At 36.2% G+C, this 23723-nt stretch overlaps 3 protein-coding genes across 8 annotated transcripts; all 3 read right to left on the minus strand.

Annotated features, from left to right (window-relative positions):
* Positions 1-148: 148 nt before the first annotated feature.
* On the minus strand, positions 149-7968 carry LOC110784129 (ferric reduction oxidase 4). 2 transcript variants are annotated; one of them, XM_021988544.2, is made up of 8 exons: positions 7878-7968; positions 5695-5794; positions 5361-5552; positions 5019-5253; positions 4302-4629; positions 3616-3856; positions 1465-2180; positions 149-467 (listed from the first exon to the last, which is right to left on the minus strand). In XM_021988544.2, the coding sequence occupies exons 2-8, from the start codon at positions 5760-5762 to the stop codon at positions 328-330; spliced, it is 1920 nt and encodes a 639-aa protein (XP_021844236.1). In that variant the 5' UTR covers positions 5763-5794; positions 7878-7968; the 3' UTR covers positions 149-327. The 2 variants fall into 2 exon arrangements, with proteins under 2 accessions (XP_021844236.1, XP_021844235.1); XM_021988543.2 differs by lacking the exon at positions 7878-7968 and adding an exon at positions 5914-6064.
* Positions 7831-13292, minus strand: LOC110784130 (uncharacterized). 4 transcript variants are annotated; one of them, XM_056838342.1, is made up of 6 exons: positions 12944-13292; positions 10944-11170; positions 10160-10270; positions 9341-9493; positions 8980-9227; positions 7831-7965 (listed from the first exon to the last, which is right to left on the minus strand). In XM_056838342.1, exons 1-6 carry the CDS (start codon positions 13216-13218, stop codon positions 7957-7959), a joined length of 1023 nt encoding a protein of 340 aa, XP_056694320.1. In that variant the 5' UTR covers positions 13219-13292; the 3' UTR covers positions 7831-7956. The 4 variants fall into 4 exon arrangements, with proteins under 4 accessions (XP_056694320.1, XP_056694319.1, XP_021844237.2 ...); XM_056838341.1 differs by having other exon boundaries at positions 7834-7968; XM_021988545.2 differs by lacking the exon at positions 7831-7965 and adding an exon at positions 8191-8672 and having other exon boundaries at positions 12944-13286.
* Positions 13293-16178: 2886 nt separating this feature from the next.
* Positions 16179-23156, minus strand: LOC110784127 (uncharacterized). Of its 2 annotated transcripts, none has more exons than XM_021988542.2 (6): positions 22705-23156; positions 21754-21980; positions 19893-20003; positions 19079-19231; positions 18374-18615; positions 16179-16828 (listed from the first exon to the last, which is right to left on the minus strand). In XM_021988542.2, the coding sequence occupies exons 1-6, from the start codon at positions 23013-23015 to the stop codon at positions 16505-16507; spliced, it is 1368 nt and encodes a 455-aa protein (XP_021844234.1). In that variant the 5' UTR covers positions 23016-23156; the 3' UTR covers positions 16179-16504. The 2 variants fall into 2 exon arrangements, with proteins under 2 accessions (XP_021844234.1, XP_021844233.1); XM_021988541.2 differs by having other exon boundaries at positions 19076-19231.
* Between the last annotated feature and the right edge of the window lie 567 nt (positions 23157-23723).

The following is a 23723-nucleotide window of genomic DNA, read 5'->3' on the forward strand; positions in this document are numbered from 1 at the left end:
TCTGCCCATGCCACATTGCCACTAGTGCAGTCTCCAGCTCCAACACGACTGTTTTAGATTTTATACACGTTCATACAACCATGTTGCCTACAAAACACATGCCTTTTTTTTGCACAAATACTGAACATGAAAAAAGTGAGACAAAAGATTTAGATTCATGACAAACAAGCTTTCATATTAAGTATTGACTGATTAGTGTGTGATTAATTACAAGCAATCCGTCACCACAATCAAGTCTGTACAAGAGAAGTAACTATACAAAGAATAAAAGAAAGAAAACAAGTGAAAAAAAAGAGCACAGAATTTGAACTATTTGTGCAATCAGAATCACCAGTTGAAGCTAAGGTACTCGAAATGCAGGTTGGTTGCACCAAACCCTGAACAAATTCTTGCAACATCATGTCTTAATCCCCTTGGCCCGGAAGCCATCACTCCGACATCGTCTCCTTTGCACTCTAACAATATTTCTGCCAAAATTCAAAACAATTTCAGATTTCACTGTAAAAGTTCATGAAAATCAATACCTTTTCTGATACAAAACATAATCAGAGAACAACCCAAGAAGCTTCACAGACCTTTTTTGTTTGATATAATCTGACCTAACTTTTTTAGTTCCATATTATTTGTCACTTAGGGTGCGTTCTCTTCGACTATAACACCTTATTTAAGTAAGTTTCAGGTCTAATAAGTTCTAATAAAGTCCTATAAGATTTTATAAGTTTGTAACATCCTATAATGTCTTATAAGATCAATAAGGTTCTATAAATTCCAATTAATAACGTCATATAAGTTTCAATAAGGTCTAATAAGGTATAATTATTATTTATTAATATAAGAAGTAAATAATAATTACTTTAATGTATAGTTATTACTAATGGTTTCACAATTAACTATTACAAATATTCTAATGGCTAAAAGTTTAGATATCATTTATCCTTAAATATTGCACCATGTATGGTTGACTTTACGCTTCCCAACACATACTTTGATCTACGATATATCGAATTATGTTTAAATAAAAATTATAAGTTGATATTAAGAAAATATATCGATACGAATCTAACAAGTTCCCCATATGACTATAATTTTTCTTAGTTATGAATCACAAAAGACGACCAAAGGTCTAGTGTAAATAGTGTAAAAAACAAGATGATGCGATATATATGGAATGGAGGAAGTAATAAACTTTCTATCATGTCTAACAAGGTCCAACAAGTTCTTATAAGTACTATAAGGTTCTATAAGTTAAATAAGGTTCTATAAAGTCCTATCAGTAGAGATAGGTTCGAGTCCTATAAGTTGAAGAGGATGCATCCCTTAATATATCAACAAACACGATATTATTTGTTGGTTTACAAAACTAATACCCTGTTATTTTCAGTTTTGATATTAATGCAACAAACACTTCCTGAAAACTTGTAAATAACTTTTTAAAACTTGTAACAACTAGACAAAGCAACTTACTCTGGAGATCAGGCCTCCCTCCGTAGTTCACCTGGGTAGCTTGAACAAGAGACTGGTACGGGAGACTTTCAAGCTCTCCGCCCCCGCCGCACAACCAAGATCCCGGTGAAGTCATTGGTGTCGGCACATCCACGTTCTGGATCTGCTTCTCTTCTAACGCGGCTATTTTCCTCTTTTGAAATAGGAAGACGATGCTGCTAATGAAGATAATGCTGACACACATAAGAAACACATCCCACAAAACCCAGATAGTGAAGTCGTATACGTTGTTAGTGTTTTTATCTTTGGGATATATATGGTATTGAGTCACAAAAAATAAGAGGGCAAGAAACAGAACAAAGGAAGAAGTGATGATGAGGCAAAGGCATAGCCAACTATTTTGTCCCAAAACCGGGGTGATAGGTGAGTCCAACGGGCTGGGTTTGAACCACTTGGTATGAACTACCATATCCTGGTTATTGATTGCAGGTGCATGATCCTCTCGAGTAACGTATGCCTGAATTTCGAGATCAATGTTTGAAAGATCAGCAGGAGTGCTCTCGGTAGGAAGCAAGAGATCGAGCATGGTGAGATCAGCTGCTTGTTTGAAGGCACAGATGAGGAGAACCTTTGGAACCGGGCCTTTTTGGGTGTTTGATTGATGTATAATTTCGCGTATTATGGATATGTATGGGGTCATACCACTGCCTCCACTGATCAACACCAAGGTTTTATGCCTGGAAGAAAACATAAAATGTAGATTAACATTTAAGATTAAGCTGGTACTAGAGAATAGAAACATCCATCATCATTTTAAGCATTTGATAGAGTTGATTCTTACGCACACTGCGAAAACAATGAATTAAGTCTAAGGATGTGTTCTTCTCAATTTATTTTAACTTATTTCAGAAAAAAACTAATATCTGAAAAGTTGGCTACAAGAAATAAAGGGTTTGTTTGTCATTGTCGGAGTACAAAGTTTCATACACCACCTTCTCAAAATTTTATTAAGTTTAAGTACTACCTTTTAAAATCCTAACATTCTAATTTTGCTACTCCCTCCGTTTCTTTTTGTTATTTACGTTTGACTTTTTACACGTTTATTAACGACTAATTAATGTATATTGAGATTCCTCTATTTTTTATTATTTAAACAAGGCAAATTACGTTTATTTATAATGTTTTCACTTTTATCAAAATTCTGATATTGGGAAAATGAAAAAGAATTAATGTCCCAATGGAAAAGTGTGAAAGATTAAATGACCCAATGAATTTAACTAGTTAAAATAATCATTGGAAACAAATTTTGATAGAATATTAAAGCATTTATGTGATAATATAAAAGGAACTGTAAAAAAACATTTTGAAGCACCCAAAAAGGAAAACGTAAAGAACAAAAAGAAACGGAGGGAGTACCTTATAACAGGTTTTGTTCAAGAATTCGTCAAAGTGGGGCCCACTAATGGTTAGTTTTTTTGTTTTCCTCGTCTTTATATCTCTCTCTTTATTTATTGTAAATTCTCTTACACTACTTCTAGTTGTTCAGGAGACATTTATGCATATAATATCAATTTAAGCCACATTTTAGATAAAAATGAAGTTAAAGAATAGATATTAGGCTAAATTTGGGGAATCTATTGAGTTCGAGAGAATCCTCAAATTGTGTTATATTAACCGTAATTGCAAATTTTTTCCTACCATGAAGAAAGCCCAATTATAACCTAACCATTATAACAATTGGGCTAACAAATGAGTGCAATGTGAGGTAATTACTGCTACCTCTATTTCTTTAATGTCCTTTTCTTTAAGTTCTTTACACTTTATCTTCATTCCATTTATGGCATATGTTTTTACAATTGTACCCTCATTTGACCCATCACAACCACCCACTCACGCTATTTTATTATGGGAGTCCACCACAACTAACCCACCTGTATTGTTGGTGATTAATAAGGACTAGTGAAGTTCGTTTCACAACTGGAATTAGTTTAGACAAAATCAGATAAGTCAAACTCAGGCGAAGAGAACACACCCCAAAAATGTTTTATCCACAAACAGCCCTTACTCGCGCGCCACAGTTGAATATTTAAGGGCATACTAGACGATGAAACTATGAAGCTACGCCTTCGCTGAGCAATTCATAGTAGAGTTAGGGTTCACCACTTTACTTACTTGATAAAGCTGGTAGAAGCTGGTCCATATGGTCCTTCAACAGCGACTTCAACCCTGTCTAGAGAAGAAGATGAAAGTTCTTTGTATAGCTTGGTTGTCCAACTCCCTCCAGTCTTGAAGATGATACTTAGCCTATCAGGTTCCATGTTATCATTTGAGCTCACAGTAAAAGGGTGCCACTGTAACGTGGAAATTTTCGGCACGCTCACGAATAAATTACTTGCGACATTGTAACGTACACCTGGAAAACAAACAAGAAATTTATAATCCCAGGAATCACTCCTAGTTTTGTTTCTAGCTAGGAAGGAATAATACTTACCTCATTTCACAATGACTATCCTATTAGAAACATTATTTTTGCCAATTTAATTGTCTTTTACAACCTTAGTCAATAAAAGGTGCGTAGATACAACTAATGATAATACAGTCAAATGGGAATTGATATTTCTGTACCCTATTCTTAAGTGGGAATGCCAGGCCAAACCAATTCAGGAGTGTAGAAATTACTATCTGTAAAGACTCGATAACAATATATTCAAGCACTAGTGGATTAGTAAAAATCAGTTTCACACATTGATCAAGTGAAGAGAAAAAGCTCTAGTCATTTTTATCAAGGGTGAAATGAGTAAACTAGAGCTCATACACATTAATTGTAAGTAGACAAATGCTTAAAGTTTGATAGTCACCTCGACTCTTGGAAAAAGTCATCTCCACTGTCCCACCGGGAAGAACACGAACTGAGATTAACCTTGCACGAGAGCGCGATTGTAAGAATCTTAGATATCGATCGAGCGTGAAGAGGAAAATTCCAGGAAGGAGCTGCATCGTCCAGGCAACTCCTATGTGCACGACGTAGAAGAAGGTCGCAAGAGCATAAAGTTGGTGAGTGTAGAAGAAGACTTCGAAAGACTTTCTTCTGGTGTACGCAAAGCTTGTTACCCACATTGCTATCAAGAAAACCCAAGATATTTCTCCAGCTATATTCGACACATGAGTTTTGCTCCATTCAAGCGCCTACATGACAAAAATCCCTATTACCACCAATTACCACCATAATGTGCCCTAACTATATTGTCATACATTAAGATAAAATCATCATGGATTAATTTGGCTTCTTTCTTATCATCTAGATTTTCTTTATCTGAACTTATTAGCCCTGGTCTGCATTAGTATGGCTGATCTCAGAGGAACTTAGCTCATTTTTTCCTAAACTTACTGTATCTTACAAGTTGAAAAGAACAAAGCAAAGCCTTAATCAACTTCCATACATAATTAGTCAAAATGTATTATTGTCATGATCAAGAAACTGGAAAAAATAGTATACTTTTGTGATGGTGAAATTTATATGTTATGATAAGAAAAAAAAACAAGTAAATGACATTGGTATGTGAAATACCACTTACCAGATACAGTTGGTTAACTATAGCCCAGTATATGAAAAAACCAGCACTGTGCAACGCAGAAGTTATCATGACAACTTGTCCAATCCATATATGATACTTGACGCTGGATTCAGATGTGAGACCAACCAGAGGTAAAAGCGATGACAATCGAATCACAGGGAAGAACACAAAGGCCCAGGATATGTTTGAGGCATAACCAAGTCTTAGTGACACAGTCCGGAAAGTAATTTGCCACCTGAAAATTATAAACAAAAAGTTTCAAATAATTAGTAGTAGTACTTGCTAGATGTGTAGATGTAGCATACCAGCACATACATATATTATAGTAAGTTTCGCACATACTCTTTCTGATGCTCGCGGCCATGTCCCATGAACGGATGTTTAACGCTGACATAATAGTAATGGCCAAATTGCCAGCACACAAGCGCGATCCCCATAATCAGAAACATGAGCTCCATTGCAGTAACCACCCCTAGAGGTCCCATAACTAAAAGAGGACGTCTCAACATTGCCAGATGTTTCTGAGGTGAAGTACTGTGTACAAAGATGAATGATTTTGTTAGATTTTTATAGACAAAAATCACAACTAAAAGCCAATGAGAAAAACTTCTCCAGCAAACATTTATTGAAGACCAATATGAAAAGTCCAAATATGGAATGCAAGAAATGAAAAAACCTTTCCAAGGAAGATTCTCTTTTATTCTTCAGATGAAGGTAAATGCAACCAAGAACAGCGATTAACATCACAGGAAATGTGAGGAAGAAAAGATTTACTCCTGCAAAACAATGACATTTATCATTAACACTACTTCTAACTAAAAGCATAAATAAGTTTTTTAAAAAAAAAAGAAAAAACAAATCAGCAGTAATACATATATCAAGTCCGGACATTTACCTTGCTCACCAATGTATGTTGGATTGAACTTCTTATCTAGTATGGGAAGCCAATTATACTTATATATTTCCAAGGGTAACACAATCCATACCACCATCCATCCAAGGAATACCAACAGGCATATTAGCTTCAGCAACACAAGGCTACTCATTTTCTTCTATCTTCACAAGTCACAAATCTTTTTTACGAGTAACTTCCTTAGACAATTCCTTTTTAATTTATTTGGAAATTAGCTTCTTACAAGACATATATATACAAGAATAATGTAAGTCAGTTTCGTCGTACATCATCAGAAAATCTTGCAGTTTATGCTACCCAGAAAGGCATGATTCTTGCAGCTTGTGACTCCAATCATATAAATTAAAGACATTTTTCCATTTTATGGTTTACTTATCATATTCAAAAGAAATAATTCTTAAAAAAAGTAATTAAAAAAGACATAGTTGCTAAGTCAAAAATGAGTGCACTCCAATGAAGGCTCTTCGTATTGAGTGAAGGACAGCATTGTGCAATACAGCCTCAGGTTAATGAATTTCATTCTATGTTACTTTAACTCGTGTACTTATATCTGACACGAATACATGTCTTGGCTAGTTTAGACTTAGCTATTTTAAGAAAAAGTGTGTTTGGTCCAAAATAAAGTGTCAAGCCCATAACCTTGTTGAAGAGACAAGGATCCAACACAGGTAGTTGAAGTAAAATGGCGAGTCATCATTATCATTATCAATATCATTACCCCATTGCCTCAAAGAGGCTCCCGCAAGAAGCGGGGTAGGGGGGGGGGGGTCGGGTGTACGCAACCTTACCCCTGCAATTGCAGATAGGTTGTTTCCTATTGACCCAAAAGCGATAACGGGACGACAAATAAATTGAAGAGTCTGAATAACAAATATCACTTACCAAATTACCATATTCTCCAATATTTTACATTGACATATCAAGTGTTGGAGATATTTTCAGAGAAAAAAAGAAGATTATATACAATTATATACTTTTTATTATGTTGGTACTACACAGCATCAAAGAATGATTCTGGCCCTCAAATACAACTTCCTTTGGATGTTAGTACAGTTGACTTGAGCACTCTCAAGTTCCTGTACTACACTGAAGTACGATACATAAACAGCACAATCCCAGATAACATAAAAAATGATTTCAGTTGCATACTTGTACAAGTACTACACATATGTACCGCAGTTTGACAAATTAAGCCTTTTTATTAAGAACATATACATATAGATATTGACACAGTATGACTTCTTAAAATGAGTTAAAATTAATTAATAATCAGTTGGCTAACAATAATATAATGTATATAAAAGTCAAGGCTATCAAATTTTTTAGGAGATCTTCTGTGAAGTCGTCTCAACTTTCAAGGTAAGACGGCAATGAGATGTATATAAGTGACAAATTGTAATATGTTGCTAACGTCATCCTGAAAATCAAAATGTTGACACTAAATTTTTTTCTCTTCCACCAACAGTCACTATTTAGGAAGTTCGGAAAAAAGGTTCACCTATCCTAGTGTAGAAGTGGTTTATGATTAAATTCCAATAAATCAGTACTTAAATTAAGAGATGGAAGAGGAATAACCAGATCCAACATTTATTAAGCATCTACGTTACAGGGAAATCCCGACTCTAAGTATACTAAACGAGAAGACTTAGTAACAAGAACAAGTCAACAAGTAATACTTTGGACTGCACCATTTTGTTAACAGAAGCACAAACCATTTTTTACGAGTGATATCAAGTAAGTGCAAGTCCTAACCCAGCAAAGTAAAAACGGACAATACTCCCTCACCGCAAAAAAATAATGTCCCTTCTAGCTTTAACTTTTCCCCATCTGAACATGTGTACCATAATCTGAATGTGTGATATAGACTCTCTTATAGTGATTTTCAAGAAACTCATAGACAGTGAAATTTGAATTTAAAGCAATTAGTAAGAAACTAAAAAGCATACTCAGTATCAGACTTCCAAAATTTGACCAATCCTTCCACGCGTATTATTTAGCGCTCGTCTTTCTTCGATATGGAACGCTTCACGACACCTGCTGCATATATAACCAACTCTCACTTCAGAAGAGACATCATTCCTCACAAACGGAATTAAACTACTAAAAACAAAACAAACCAATTGAAAATATAAATTATTATGAAAAATAAAGTAAGAGAATTATGAAAGGAGCTCACCTTTTACCATGGAAGATAACTTATTTAAGATAACCAAAATCCAAGGTTCTAGGGTTTCTTCCAAACCCAATACACATTAGGTGAAATAAATTTTTAAATAAAAGGTATCTTTTTTTTAGGGAGGGTTCTTTTTGCAGAATAAATTATTTAGGTTCCAAAATTGTTAGCATCTGCAGCATATTCAACAACAATATACTAAAATAACCATCTGCCATTCAATGCATCATTTGAATTCATAAAATTACATGTGCTTAAGGACTGTTAGTCCAACACCAATAGCAACAAAAGTTGCAATCGATATGCCAAAAATCCCAGTAAGAATTCCAGGAATAATCAGAGAATTCCACCCTTTGGCCCTGGCCATTCCTGAAGCTGTAGTTGGGCCTCCAATATTGGCATTGGAAGCCAAAAGCAACAGCTTCAGATCAACATGAAATATCTTCCCTAACCACAGAATGACGGCCACATGGACCGTAACTTGTACAAATGCAAACAAGAATATACTTGGCGCGGTGCTGATAACGCTCCAGATATTACCACTTGCTCCAATCACAACGAAGAACACCTATTATTTAATTAAATAGAAAAGATCAAATCTTAAAAGTCAAACCAATATGTACAACCACCACATATAAAAACTTGAGACTCTCCATGATCAAAACAAACCAATGGGACGTATTGCAGCCGAACAGAAAAATATAAATTATAAACTAATACTCCAGCCATCAAGAAAGAAAAAAAAAAAAGTTCCGAAGTATTGTTGGGAGATAGGTTGCTTTGAAATAGATATTTCAACATAAAAATAGCATGTTGTCAAATGATACATAGAGACCTATAAACTAGAAGGATAGTAGTTTTTATTTTATTTTTACCTGCATTAAAACCAAAGACAAAACCTCTGCAGAAGGTGCAAGGTACTTAAACACTGGCGGGAAGACAGTAGCTAGGACCACCACAATTGCCGTAGCTATTGGAATGGTGCCTCCTCGGATTCCAAACAAATTTGTGATGAAGATGGCACATCTGCATATTGCAAAGGATACAGCAATAGCAGTAGCAGTAGCAGTAGGTAGCGTGTGGACCTTCGTCTCAGCATTATTCACTGATGTCACGGGATCATCTGATCAGGAATATAGGGAGTGGTTATCAGTTCTTTTTAGAAATTATCAATATATCATACACATGCAGTAATCACTTCTTCATAAGGGTAGTGTCCAAAGTAGAAAACGATACCCGTGCTGGATTTTGAGGCCTCGGGAACTCTGGATGCTATTGCAAATAATGCCATAAAGTAAATAGCACAAATGACATTATCTGCAGCTACTCCAGCAGCTATATTTGATGGGGAAATACCAAGAGCCTCAGAAATTGCGATGTAATTGACAGCTGCAACACAAGGAATAACATTAAAATCATTACAAACGATGACAGCATTTTGTTTTCACATTAACGTAGAAGAAAATGTGTTCACAATGTTATTATTTAAAACATACTTGTCATTTTGCTAACATTTGCTATAACTGAAAAACATAGAGTATCTGCAAATGTGAGCTATCTATAATGAAACGAAAAGGAGAGCAGGTTCCAATTATATCTATTGAATCAAATTTAGAAAATTAGCTCCACTTATCTAGTGAAAAGATCAGCTCTAGATGAAATGCTACTGAGAAGTGAGAAACCCAATCATCTCAACTTATACACCATAGCCTACAAACATGAAGATCCCATGAAAAGAACTTGACAGAACAAAGAGAATTCGGCAGCGGACAAATATTTCTGACCAAGGGCTATGAGTTAGACTGTTAGAGAATGATGTTAACAAACAGCCAAAACAGGCATTATATGTCATTTCCTCGGTAAGGCTTCAACAATAAACCTTCCTTTAATTGGGTGAATTGGATAGAAGTGCCTCATAATTTCATATAAGGCAAAATTGTAGAAAATCACGAAGCTTACAAGTTAAAGAACCCCACACAAATGGGACAAACCTAAAATTTAAGAAATAAAATATGAAGCTAAACAGGTTTCGAATAGTTGTTTCACAAAGCTTACATCCACCAATATAACTTCCCATGAGTGCAGTAGCAATTTTCCAAGCATCAGCACCAAGCGATCGCATAGGAACTATAAAAAATGCAACCACTGTCCCAATTGCTGTAGCCACTGCAATAAAGAGACAAAACAAGAATTCAAGAATGAGGAACTATAATTGGATATTCATAGACCAAATTCAACACAGCAAGGGTAGATTTAGAGGTTTGAATAAAGTAAAAGCACTAGTTTAATTAGTTTCCTTTAAATATTTTGATCTGTTAATTGTGTTATTCAGCAACACATAGCAGGAAGCCAGGAACTAATCACTCCAAATTTTTATTGAAGACAAGTAAAAATATCTTCTACACAAGACAGTGGCGAAAATCATAACTTCCGATTCATATGACTGGCACACTGTAGTTTGTGGTAAATTATGATAATTCAAATCATAAATCAAGGCGAGTTAAATTGTCCAAAATAATGATCACAAGCACAAAAGAATAAGTTTTCGTGTCTTACTTTGGCCTAGTAGAATGTTGCCTAGCAAGTTACTAGAAATCCTATGCATAGAGGATCAAGAGGTTAAGTTTAGCTTTTTCACTACTCTCAAAACACTCTCCAGTCCGGCACCATTAAGTCACTTTTATGAATATGTCCACTATCTTACAATGCCAAGATAACCACATATAACTAGTGCTCATCAAATACACCATTCACCATCCGAAAATTTTAATAAGCATATATTATCGTTTTCACAAAACCTAATAGAAAATAAAGTATTAATCTGCAAAATGTGTACCACCTGATCCCAACAAGAATGCCAAAAGTAAACTCCCAGTTGACTGAATAAGCTGACGCATGTTAGCTCTAAACAAGAGCAAAGGAACAGTTAAGGGTAACAAGTATTCCAACACAGTGGAATATGCCGGAGCTTCGTAAGGAATAATCCTCAAATTACTCGCTGCTAGGCCAATCAAAATGCTCACAAGTGCAGAACTGACCATGCTCCCAATCTTTGTCTTCGCCGACCTTGCATCCCCAAAATACTCAATTGCCTCCATTTGACAGAAGATGAAACATAGTTGAAGCAAGAAGCAGTAAAATTAAATTATCTTCCAGCTTAATAAGAGTGTCTTACCGCCAAGGTCAGACATAGCTAACTCTTTTCTACGAAGTTCCTTTATCATTATATTTTCTGATACAACCTTTCAATCCCGAACTACGTAACAATTTATCAATATAATAATTCAGAAAAGAAACCACACAAGATAAGTGGGGCATCTCCTTAGTTCAGTTCTACCCTGGTATAATAAAGAGCTATAAATTCCTAATTTCTGTTTGAACATCCAATTTCCATTGGATTTTAATATAAATGAATTTTGGGTATTCTTCATTTCCCATTCAATCTGATTTTTTTTCCCCTTTCTCTAGATTCAAATATTCATAAAAAACATAAATCTCCCTATAGTATGAGAGAAAAACTTATCTGAGTCAGTTTCGCTACAAAATATGTGTTACGAGTACATGACCTTTAACATTGTTGAGAGGGTGACTTACTACCTCTGTCCAGATTGGTTTATCATATTACTTATATTAAACAGTCAACGGAACAATGATTCTGGACATTGTTATATAGTTGAAGGGTGACTTTTATCTATTACGGGACAACTTGAAAGATTGTTTAGGTAACTTGTTGTACATCTCTTACATACAGTCTAATCAAAGACAAACTATAAAAGTATTCCCCATTATAAGTAGTTCTTCAAAAACAACAAAGTAACCACAGAAATAGGAAAAACATGATTGGTGTAACCCTAACTCCCTAAGGGTTAAGTATAAGCATTAACCTAAAATATTTGTTTACAACTTTGTTTAAGAATTACACGTCGATCGGTTTTACTAATGTTTAGTTAATGCTTAATGTTTCTTCTTTATTCGGATTATATGGTTTTGATTAGTATTATCATATCCCGAAAAAAAAACAAAAAAAAGAAAAATTTCCTCATCTCAAACTATAATATGGAGTAATGATAAATGTTGCCTACCAATGACGTCTAGGCCTAGTGGAAATTCTCGCCTAGAGTCAAAGACTAAGGGTCTGTCTATGATAAGTCACATGTTCGAATCCCCCTCCCATATGTAAATTGTAATGCCTTCGTGGCTCATTCGGACCCCAAAAAAAATGACAAATGTGGTCTGATTATAAGGAAATATCAAGCATTAATCAAACATTAAACACCAGTTTTGTGATTCTTCTATGAATTGTTAAACTAATACAACCAATTTAGGTTATATTTATACACTTGATTCTCATAAATCAAAGCCAAAATTCAATTATTAATGCAGTTTGTGGCTCATTTGGACCCCTAAAAAAAATGACAAATGTGGTCTGATTATAAGGAAATATCAAGCATTAATCAAACATTAAACACCACTTCTGTAACTTTTCCATGAATTGTTAAACTAATACAACCAATTTAGGTTATACTTATATACTTGATGCTCATAAATCAAAATCCAAAATTTAATCATTAATGCAGTATCATATACAGAACTTTGACTAAACAAAGCAACTTAGATTAAATTAATCAATGCAGTATCATATACAGAACTTTGACTAACAAAGCAACTTAGATTAAATTAATCAATGCAGTATTTTATCAATTTACATTATCAAAGCAACTTTGATTAATTTAATCAATGCATAATTACATTAATTTACATTACCAAAGCAACTTTGATTAAATTAAACGCACATTCTTACTTTTTAAACAATGAAATGGATAAGGAGAAAAAGATTACCAAAGACCGAAAGCTCCAGTGGATAGAAGAACAGACCATAAACCCCAATGATCGTCCGGCGAAACGATTGGGCAATTGAATTTCAATTGCGAATTCACTCTTAAGGAATTCCCCAATTTAAGATTTGTGGTTAAGAAATTAGCATTTGAAGAAGTTGTAACGCAACTGCGAAATTGAAGTTTAGACGACGGGGAAACTGCATTGCGGTGGATTATGGTTGGTGTTGGAGGTTTCAGGAGAGAGAAAGAAGATAGTCTGCTGCTTAGTGACGCCATTGTTTTGAGATGATGCTTAGTGACAACAGTTGCGGTGTTTTAGTTGGGCTTTTTTTTAGGATCGATTAAAGGTACTCCTCCGTCTCTTTTTGTTCTTTACGTTTTTCTTTTTGGGTGTCCCAAAATATTCTTTACATTTCCTTTTATATTATCACATTAATGATTTAATATTATATCAAAACTTGTGTCCAACTATTATATTAACCAATTAAATGAATTGGTTCATTTAATCCTTCACACTTTTTCATAGGGACATTAATTTTTTCTCATTTTCCCAATATCAGAATTTTTTATAAGAGTGAAAAAATTATAAATAAACGTAATTTTTCTCGTTTACATGAAAAAACTTAGAAGAATCTCAATGCACATTAATTAGTCGTTAAAACACGTGCAAAATACCAAACGTAAAAAACAAAAAGAGACGGAGGGAGTAAAAGTTAAAAAGAAAAGTTTACATTTTAGACTCATGCCTTAAAAAAAAATTGGGGTTATCTTACTTTTGCGCAATTTGGATTATACATTCGGGTGCACAGTGCTCATTGTGTACCCTGTTGAACATTTATTGAAAATCTAATGAACACTGAGAACGATTTCAATGTACATGTACTAGTGAAATATTTAAACTATATGGTCTATGGATTTGAACTATAGGTTCAATGGCTATATGTTCTTTGAATATGAACAATATGTTCTTTGTATTTGAACTATATGTTCTTTGTAAAAGAGGGTGCACAATGCTCATTGTGCACCCGGGTGTATAAACCATATTTTGTTACTTTTGGACGAAACTAAATGCATGGTAATCCATATTAAATCATTAGTTTAATTCTTGATCCTAAATTACATATATGTATACTTGTATTTGTATAGGTAAAGGCTATATATACCCCCATCTTTTAATTGGCTTTCTGTTTAATCTCACTGCCATATCACCTTTAAATTCAGACATTTTTCCATAAAATAAGAACGCGTTGGTGTATTGGCACCACTCAGCTTTCAGCGTATGAAAGCCCCACTTAATCCCGAGAAAAGTGTATCATTCAAATTAGTTTTATTCATTATTCTAAAATCTAAACTAAGGCCGTGTTCGGCAGTAGCGTTTGAAGTAGCGGATAGCGTTTTGACCTAGTTAAGACGCTACTTGTAAAATTTGTGAGTGTTTGGCAAGGTAACGGTTTAGGTAGCGGTTAGCGGTAGAGGTAGCGTTTGGGTAGCTTTTATCAAACGTTAAAATTAGTAGCTTTTAAGGTAGCGGGTAGCTTTTGACAAATTTATAATAAAGTTTTAAAAAATATTCTACCTTTTATTTTATTTTAGAATATCAACCGCTACTTTTACCGAACACACATATCAGTTAGCCGCTACTTTGACAGCTAACCGTTACCCGCTACCATTCACCGCTACCCGCTACTCAAACCGCTACCCGCTACTCAACCGCTAACCGCTAGACCTGGTTATCGGGCGGGGCGGGTCAGGGTCGGTGCGGGTCAAAAGAGGGTCGGGTATTGAAAGGGTCAGTTTTAGCGGGTCGATAATGGGCGGGTCAAAAGCGGGTCGCGGGTCATTAGCGGGTCATTAGTGGGCGGATCAATAAACGAGCAATGAAAAATGAAAAGCAAAAGAGCCATGTGCAAGTACAAGTAAATACGAAGCTATACACGTAATTTTTTGCATCATTACTATTTTAATTTTCAAAATAATTGTAGTATAAGTTTGACCCTATAATGACCCTGTCCAATAGAGGCCCTGTCCAATAAGAGCCCTGCCCAATAAAAGCCCTATTAACTTGACCCTAACCCTATATCCATTGGATTACCCTGTCCAATAACCAGGTCTACTAACCGCTACCCGCTACCGCTAATTTTGCCGAACAGGGCCTAAGTATATGTAAGTTTAGCCATGCAAAACTTTTTACTTATTTTATGAACCATGCAAGTACTTAATTAAGGTCAATTCAATTGCAAGAAGGTGATGATTGTTTAGTTAACTTTCTTTTCTTGGTTTATGAGGGAGGAAGGGTTCTTTGATAAATATGAACTTTTATCCCATTTTGGAAGGCATGTTTCTTGGCTTCTTGCATGGCTTATCCTTAGCATGATAACAGCATAAGACTTTTTTCTTCGTCGGAAATGCACAACCAGGTCAGATCACAAGCAAACTCCTTGGGTCGAAAGTCACTGGAGTAAATGTCGTGGACATCTCGGGCCTTAACACCTCCCTACGGTCTAAACCCACCTCACATTCATCCTCGCGCCACTGAGATGATATATGTTCATCAGGGTGAATTGTTCGTTGGTTTCATAACCACCGCGAATAAGCTCATTTTCAAGGTGGTTAAGGCTGGTGAAGCATTTGTTTTCCAAAGAGGTTTTGGACAGAATTATTAGGCTTGTTTTATGGGCCCGGTCCTTTTTTGGCGGGTTTTGGACAACTTAAAACCACAATTTTAGTTATAAAGTTCACCCGGTTCGGAATGACCCAAATAACTAGTTTTGGGCGCACAAAATCGGCCCAAGGTTCAGCCTGGCCTAGTGGCCTGACACATTCGACTGGTTTTTAAGGCCGCGGCCCAGCCCGTCATTTGATCAGATCTAGGTTTAGCGCTTTTCCAGAAAAACCCTTCCAAATATCCAACTGTTGTTTTAGCTGCCTTCCACAGCCAACTACCAGGCACTCAACAGCTTGCAGCTGCTCTGTTTAGTTCCAATCCTCCTGTGTCAAACGACGTGTTGGCTCGGGTATTTAACATCGAGGAACACGAAGCTGGAATTGATCAAGGCTGGCCTTACTGCATAGATTTTCTTAACACTGACAAACTCTTGGTAAACCCTTTGTTTTAATTTAAGAAAGGACTCTGAATATTAGAGAGACTGGTTTCAACAGCTATGGAAAATAAAAGATAATACAAGAGAAATATTAGAGAGACTGTAAGAAGGAATTGATCAGAGAATTGCATAAACTTATTTCAGAACTATAATCCAACTTAATAAAGAATTACCAACATTACATTGTTAGAAATTCGACAACTTGTCAGAAAATTGCATAGCTTATTTCAGAACTGTAATCCAACTTAATAAAGAATTACTAAGATTACATTGTTACAAAGTTTGACAAATTTAGCCATTTAGGTCTATGCTAAATTACAGGTAAGATTACAGACATTATACTTCATGCATTGAACAGAATAATGTAATACGAAGTATTTCACAGCTTTTTCTCCTGCCAAAATCCCGGTCTGAAACTGTATTACTGTACCAAAGAACTCGCCATGAGGAAGTGATTATGTTCACATGAATTGAAGAACCTTAGTACCAAATCCGTAACCTAGGAAAGTTGCAATGGCGATACCAAAAATACCAGCAAGAATACCAGGAACTACCATTGAATGCCACTCTTTCGCAGTTGCCATTCCGCAAGCTGTTGTGGGACCCCCGACATTGGCGTTTGAGGCTATTAGCAACATCTTTAGGTCAAACCCAAACAGTTTACCTAATCCGAGAATCAGACCGAGGTGGACGGAAATTTGGACGAGGCAAAACAAGAATACACTTGGTGCGGTGCTGATGACGCTCCAAATGTTACCACTCGCCCCTACAACGGTGAAGAATACCTGTGTCGAGAGCAAGGAAAATGTTTTAGATGTCAGATGATGTTTGTTTACCTGGAAACGCTGGAATCAGCAGGGTTGGACTCGTCAAAAGTGGTGGACAAAAATGTGTTTGTATCAGAACCTTTACCATCCAAGGTCGGGTTTGTACTGAAAAACTAGTAGGAGGGTTAAGCTAGGATTTAGAACATCAGCTTAGCTAGCTGTATAATCACATACCATGTCTTATACTCGCGTAATTACAAATGGAACTATAGAGCTGTTTACTGTATTCTCTTCTTTTTTTCTGGAGGTAGCAGCTATGATGATACTAAGGCTCTGTTCCCTTCACCTCATTCCTATTGCTTATTGCTTATTCTTTCAAAAATCAGACCAAAATAGACCAGGCCAGAAAAATACACACCACACCAGGAAAAACAAAAAACATTCAGACCAGACCAGACTAGACGAAGAGAACAAAGCCTAAGCCTCTTCTCTTCACTACTAAAAACTTATCTGGACTTATAAAAGATTTTGAGTTTTGTTGATTTGTTGTGAGATTAGCAATATGTTACATCAAGAGCCATCATGAATAACAGCAATCACAGGCCGAAAACTTGTACGCCGTATCTAATTTATGACCAGAGTTAACATAATGTGACTAAAAAGGTGCAAAAATTAACAAAAGAAACAAGGAAAACTAAGACAGAAGCATCTAAACAGTGTTGCTGTTATATGCAATTAGATAATAGTGGTTTCAGAAATGGCAGGTCTCAGCTCATTTTTGCAAATTAATGGCAGGATTAATCTGCACTCTATGTATCTAAATGAGCCATATTATAGGAGTCAAGGGTCAACAAGTGCCCAACACTAGATATCAGTATCCTCTCCATCGCATAAGAAGTAAGGAGTAGAGTTTTAGAGTGTTATACATGGATTAAGGAGGGGCTAATAGAACTTTTTATTAACTGGAAGTAACTATAAGTACACTAACATGCTTTTAAGTTAATTGGATAAAAGTGCACTCACATTGACAAGGAATCACGGAAATAAGTTGAATATGAGGAGAGTTCGTCAAATTCTTACACTGGTACGGACTACGGAGGGAGTATAAAAAACACAATTATTTCCTAATATAATGATTCTATATTACATCTCCCCAAATGACACTACTTAAACTAAGTGAAGCGGCGGTGACAGAAATTACCTAACTATAACAAAGGGTCATCTTGTCAAATCATGTCATATTCTTTTCTATTAGGTCTGGGGATAATGTGACAAGTACAACTGATTTTGCAATGAGGGAGTATATATCGAAACAAAAAAAATCTTGGCTTATGAAGCAAGAACTGGGATACCAGATGTAAGCACTACTATCCATGATGGATATGTTTTGATTTTATCTAATTAACTTAAAAACATGTTAGGATACTTTATTCAATCAAATGAATGAATATCAAATGATGCACATTTATAAATACATTCATTGAAAAGGAATTAAGCAGATTGTCAGAATAAGCTCACAACAAGGAAACAATACCATATTCAACCGAATCAGAAACATAATACCTGCATCAAAATCATAGCCATAACTTCTCCAGAAGGCGCTAACTGACTAAACTGTTTCGGGAAAACCGTTGCCAAGCAAACCACGATTGCCGTTATTGCAGGAAGCATACCACCCTTAATTCCGTAATATTTGGTAATAAAACTTCCAGCTTTGCATATTAGAAATGACACTGCTAGAGCAGTTGCAGACTGTAAAATAGGGAGCTTGTCACCATCACCAGAACTCATGTCCGCCATGCCATCTGTGTAGTGAGCAATTTCACTTTAGAAAGCTTTGGTAGCAACTATACATTATCAATGAGGGGTGGCAATTCGGGTCAATGGGTCAGGTTCCGGTTTGGTGTCGGATCGATTTTGGGTTGTGTCAGAAAAATATCAGAAAAACTGTAAAACTTAATATTACTACAAAATATGATAAATGGGTCAAATCGGATCGATTTAAGGTCATTCGGGCTCGGTTCAGGTCGGGTTCGGGTTTCTCTCAGTAACTTCAGGTCAGGTTCGAGTCGGGTCAGGGATTGCCAGCCCTAATTATCATGATCTTCAAAATAACAATAAATATGAAATTAAATGATGCTTTCCCCTCAGAGAAGAAAAGTGAAGCTATTTCACAGATAAACATCCCTTGTAAAAGGAAAGATGAATAAATAAGGGCCTCTTTGTTCCATTGAATAACTAATGCTTAACTGTCAGATTACATACCACCTGTTGATACTTCGGCTTCTGGTGGCACTCTGGAAGCTAATGCGAACAGTGTGGCAAAATATACTGCGCACAGAACATTATCTGCGGCAAGTCCGGCGGTTAGCACTGAAGGAGAGATCTCAAGAGCTTCCGCAATCGCAACATAGTTGACAGCTGCACTCATTACAAACAAGGTCTTATGAATTTATGATTCACAGCTTTGAGACAAAAGATACAAAGATAAAAAAAACAATCAGATTCAATTTTCACAACAAGAAACTCACTAACTCCTTACCTTATCCTTATTGATTATTAGATTAGACCAGAAAAACCAGACCAGACCAGAAAAAGTAAAAAGCACTCACAGAAAACATTCAGACCAGTCCAAAAAAAGGTTAAAAAAAAGCACTCACAGAAAACATTCAGACCACACCAGACTAGAAACTAGAAAAATCATACCATATCAGATGAGGAGAACAAGTCGTGAAAGGAAGGTAAATAATACGGAGTATAAATATCCTTAAAGTTGATTGTAGCAGACAAGAAAACTTCAGTCTTTGATAAATACGAAGTAAGAAACTCTAGTCTTTAAAACATTATACTGCCAGTTAACCGGCGAAAACGAAAATCATATAGGCCTCTTAATCCAACCAAAAAGTAGCTTTAAAGTTAAAGAGAAATAGTAAACTCAAGGTACAAATTTATAATATCCAATTCAAATTGCATCATTTAGGAAAGTTCTTTAAGCATCTTCATAAAAAGGAATATGTCCAAGCAAATATCACTAGAAAGACAAGACAGCAAACACCAGTAAAGTAGAAAGTCCATTCATTACCTCCGCCAATATGTCTACCCATGAGAGCTGCAGCTATCTTCCATGCATCTCCTCCAAGAGATCGCATTGGCACCAAAAAGAAAGCCACAACTGTTCCAACAGTGGTTGCAACTACATATAATAAAAGAGAACTTAGCTTGATAAAAACTATGTAGTAATATAGGAGACTCGGAAGTAGACCCGCAATTCGGAGAAAATTCCTCAATAAAATTGAAAGAAAGATAACTTTTTCACACTCATTTTATTTCAATGCATGCCATCGGATGGTTGATAAAGGAAAAATTGTGGAGAACTACCTTTATACGAAGTACTCCCTCCGTCTCTATTTGTTCTTCCTGGTGTTGACTTTTTTTGTCTCACAAAAAGATTCCAAACAGGAAGAACAAAAAGAGACGGGGGAGTATGTCGTTTTATATAAAAAATTACCTTTCAAAAAATTTACTCACATTAGGAACTCACAAAAGAAAATCAAATAATAGTGGCAAGCAAAAATATTAACAAGGTAGGATTTATTTTATAGTAAAAATAACACGATAGTCACTGGGTAACCAAAGCCTAAGCACGAAAACGTTTGCATATTCACCACATTTAAAGATAAAGAGTAAAGACAGCATACAAGAATCATGTTCTCCACAATCTTTTCCCCGCTCTTGAATAAATAAGAGGGTGTGAGAAATAAGCTCCTTTCTTTCGTTTTTGTTCTTAATTAAATGCCCTTGTTTTTTCCAAGAGGAGGTACGGCAGATGTGAACATTGAGAACAAGGAAACATTTGAAATGTAAATTACAGGGTAACCAAAGCCTAATCATGAAAATATTTGCATATTCACCATATTTACAGATAAAGACAACAAACAAAAATAATGTTTCCATGATAGCTAGAAGTCTAGAACCTTCTGGGTGATACATATAAGGGATATAACCAAACATCAGGTTTAAGACCTCAGATGAAGTAGCAGAAACTGAAGCAGCAACTTAATTCGTGATCTAAGAAACCATTTAGACTAACACCTTACTGATGTTTGAAAAAGCAAGTAGAGGAACTCCGAGAGAATTCATGTTTTACAAGATGGCTTACGGTCCGGTCCGTTCTCTTCGCCTGAAATCTCTTGAACTTATCTCATCAACTTATCTAGTTATCTTTAAGCGAAGAACCTAACTGGAACTTATCTGAATTTATTGGACCTGGAACGATTTTTTTATTTTAAGGTAAAGATAATGCACTCTTAAAGTAAATTATAGCACCAAAATCCACTAAACATCCATGATTATCCTCTTCCCCGAGATCTTGAACTCGTGGTTGAAGGAGATATTAATGAACAGTCGTACTAAAATGACTTCTCTATATGAAATCAACTTGGATCAAAATTATATAAACAGCCATGTAGGAGTAACCTACCAACTTACGGAAAGGAAAATTTCAATATATTTCAGATGATGTTCTCAAAGTTATTTCTTACTGCAGCATCCTCCTGGTTGCAGCAACCTAATTCCATCTCCCGATAACTTTTTGTCTTTTCTCTGCTGAGAGCTTCTTCCATGTCTTTGTTCCTGGAGATCTCAAATCTCAGATGCAATGCATTCGCGTTTAACCAACATCTCCATTCAAAGAAAATTTAACACGAACTAACCAAGTTTCAGGCAACCAGTAGACTCCCTGACTCCCGGGTCCTGAAACGGTTGTACAAAAGGGGCATGCTTAAGGTACGGGTGCGCCAAATGTTCCACTTTACTAAGGACTGAAGAACATTTTAAAAACTAAACGTAGCTATATCTTAAAAAGGCCAAACAATTGTCCAGTACCAAAAGACGTTTTATTGAGATTTGAGAGTAACAATTCAAAAACATCTAAAGAGTGCTACCTGATCCAATCAAGAATGCCAAGAGCAATTTTCCAGTAGATTTTATCACACGGCGTATATCTGCTCTATATAACAGCAACGGGACAGCTAACGGGAGCAGAAACTCCATGACGACTGAATATGCTTTCGCTTCAGAAGCAATAATCCCCAAATTACTCGCTGCAAGCCCAACTAGTGTAGCAACCAAAGGACCACTCAGGGCACTCCCTATTTTGGTCTTCTCTGACCTGAAACCATAACAAAAAAAATTAACATTGCAGTCCATTGTCAACAATTACTCCCTCCGTTCCTAAATAAGTGTCCACTTTGAGCGAATTCACGGTAATTAAGAATTATGGAAAAGTCGGAAAAATGCATGTCCAAAGATAGAAACAACGCACTTATTAGTTATTAGGAAACGTCCGAAATAGAATGGTGGATATTTAGGAACTGTGGGAGTACCCTTTACATCTAAAAATCGTATTCTGGTCTCGAGATTAGGATGTGTATCCTGATCTTGGATTACAATATCATTCAAAGATTACAAACCTATAATTCATATAGTTCAAAGATTATGAACATATAATCCATTTAGTTCAAAAATTATGAACAGACAATAGTTATTGTTTTACTTCAGCAGCAAAACTGAACTATCTAGTTTAAAATTTGTGAAGATAACAAAAGAAATTTGTAATCTTTGAACAATATGATCATTGATTCTGAACTATAAGTTCATCCGAGACTAGGATGCGCATCAATATATGATGTATAATCCAAATTGCGGATGCACATTGTAGACTAATTTCAGCAATTCCAATTTACACAGAAACAAAATGCAGCAAATTCAAACAATCTTACTTCTTCATCATACACTTTGATTTCAAAATCAAAGCAAAGGAGTGTTCAATCAAATACTGGAAAAACTCAATTTTATTGCCAAAATCACTAAACAAGGAGAGAGAGTAAACAAACCAGAAACCGAAAGCGGAGACGGCGAAGAGAACAGTCCAGGTGCCCCATGAATCGGTCGGAGATATGATCGGCGACGACAACGATGATCTCACGGTGGTCAAAGGTTTGACCGGACTGAACCTTTTCGGAAATACTGGGAAATTCACCAGCTCGCGGTGGTTGAGAATGTGGCTTTTCCCGTAGAATTCGGAGTTTGATGTCGACAAGTTTCTCCGCGAGAATGGAATTTGACGCCGGAGGGTCGCCGCCGGCGATGTGTATAGCGATTTTTGCGGCGGTGAGGAAACCGCCGATGGGAAATTCAACAGCATTGCCGGAGGAAGGTCGGCGGAGTAGTAAGCCTAATCTATAGGTGGCAAAGAAATCGGAATTCTGATGAGGCGTTGACTATGAACTAGTGAAGTGATGAAGTAATGAACTCCTTCAGTCCCTCTGACTGCCGTTTCTTTGTTACTCGGTTACTCCACTTGTTTATGTCGTGTGATTGTGTGAAGCTGGGCATGGGCCGGGCCAACACGTGGGCTGACCGAGCCTGGCACGAAATTGTAAACCTAACACGGTACGAGACACGACGATGGACAATGGGTCGTGTATGGAGTTCATTTTGTAAAGATGGCGCGAGCATGATGGGTCGTCCCGCATGTCAGAACACTTATTTTGTAACAAAAAATCTTAAAATCAATAAGAGGGTCTGTTAGCACGGCACGGTCCGACACAGCACGACACGTGGCGCGAGCACGATGAGTCGTCCCGCGTGTCGGAACACTTAATTTTTAACAAAAAAAAATCTTAAAATCAACAAGAGGGTTTGTTAGCACGGCACGATCTGGCGTAGCACGACACGTGGGACGAGTTGTGCATGGATCTCATTTGTGGAAGAGAGGCACAAGCACGGTACTACACAACTTTTCCTTTAGCTTGTTAGGGCACAAGGCACCCGACACGTGCCCACCTCCAACGTCATGTAAACCAAAATGTTATAAAACTTTTCATCTGGTCTCGTTTGGAATCTCACCCTT

Source organism: Spinacia oleracea, chromosome 3 (genome assembly GCF_020520425.1).
Source record: "Spinacia oleracea cultivar Varoflay chromosome 3, BTI_SOV_V1, whole genome shotgun sequence".
Taxonomy (NCBI): Eukaryota; Viridiplantae; Streptophyta; class Magnoliopsida; order Caryophyllales; family Amaranthaceae; genus Spinacia; species Spinacia oleracea.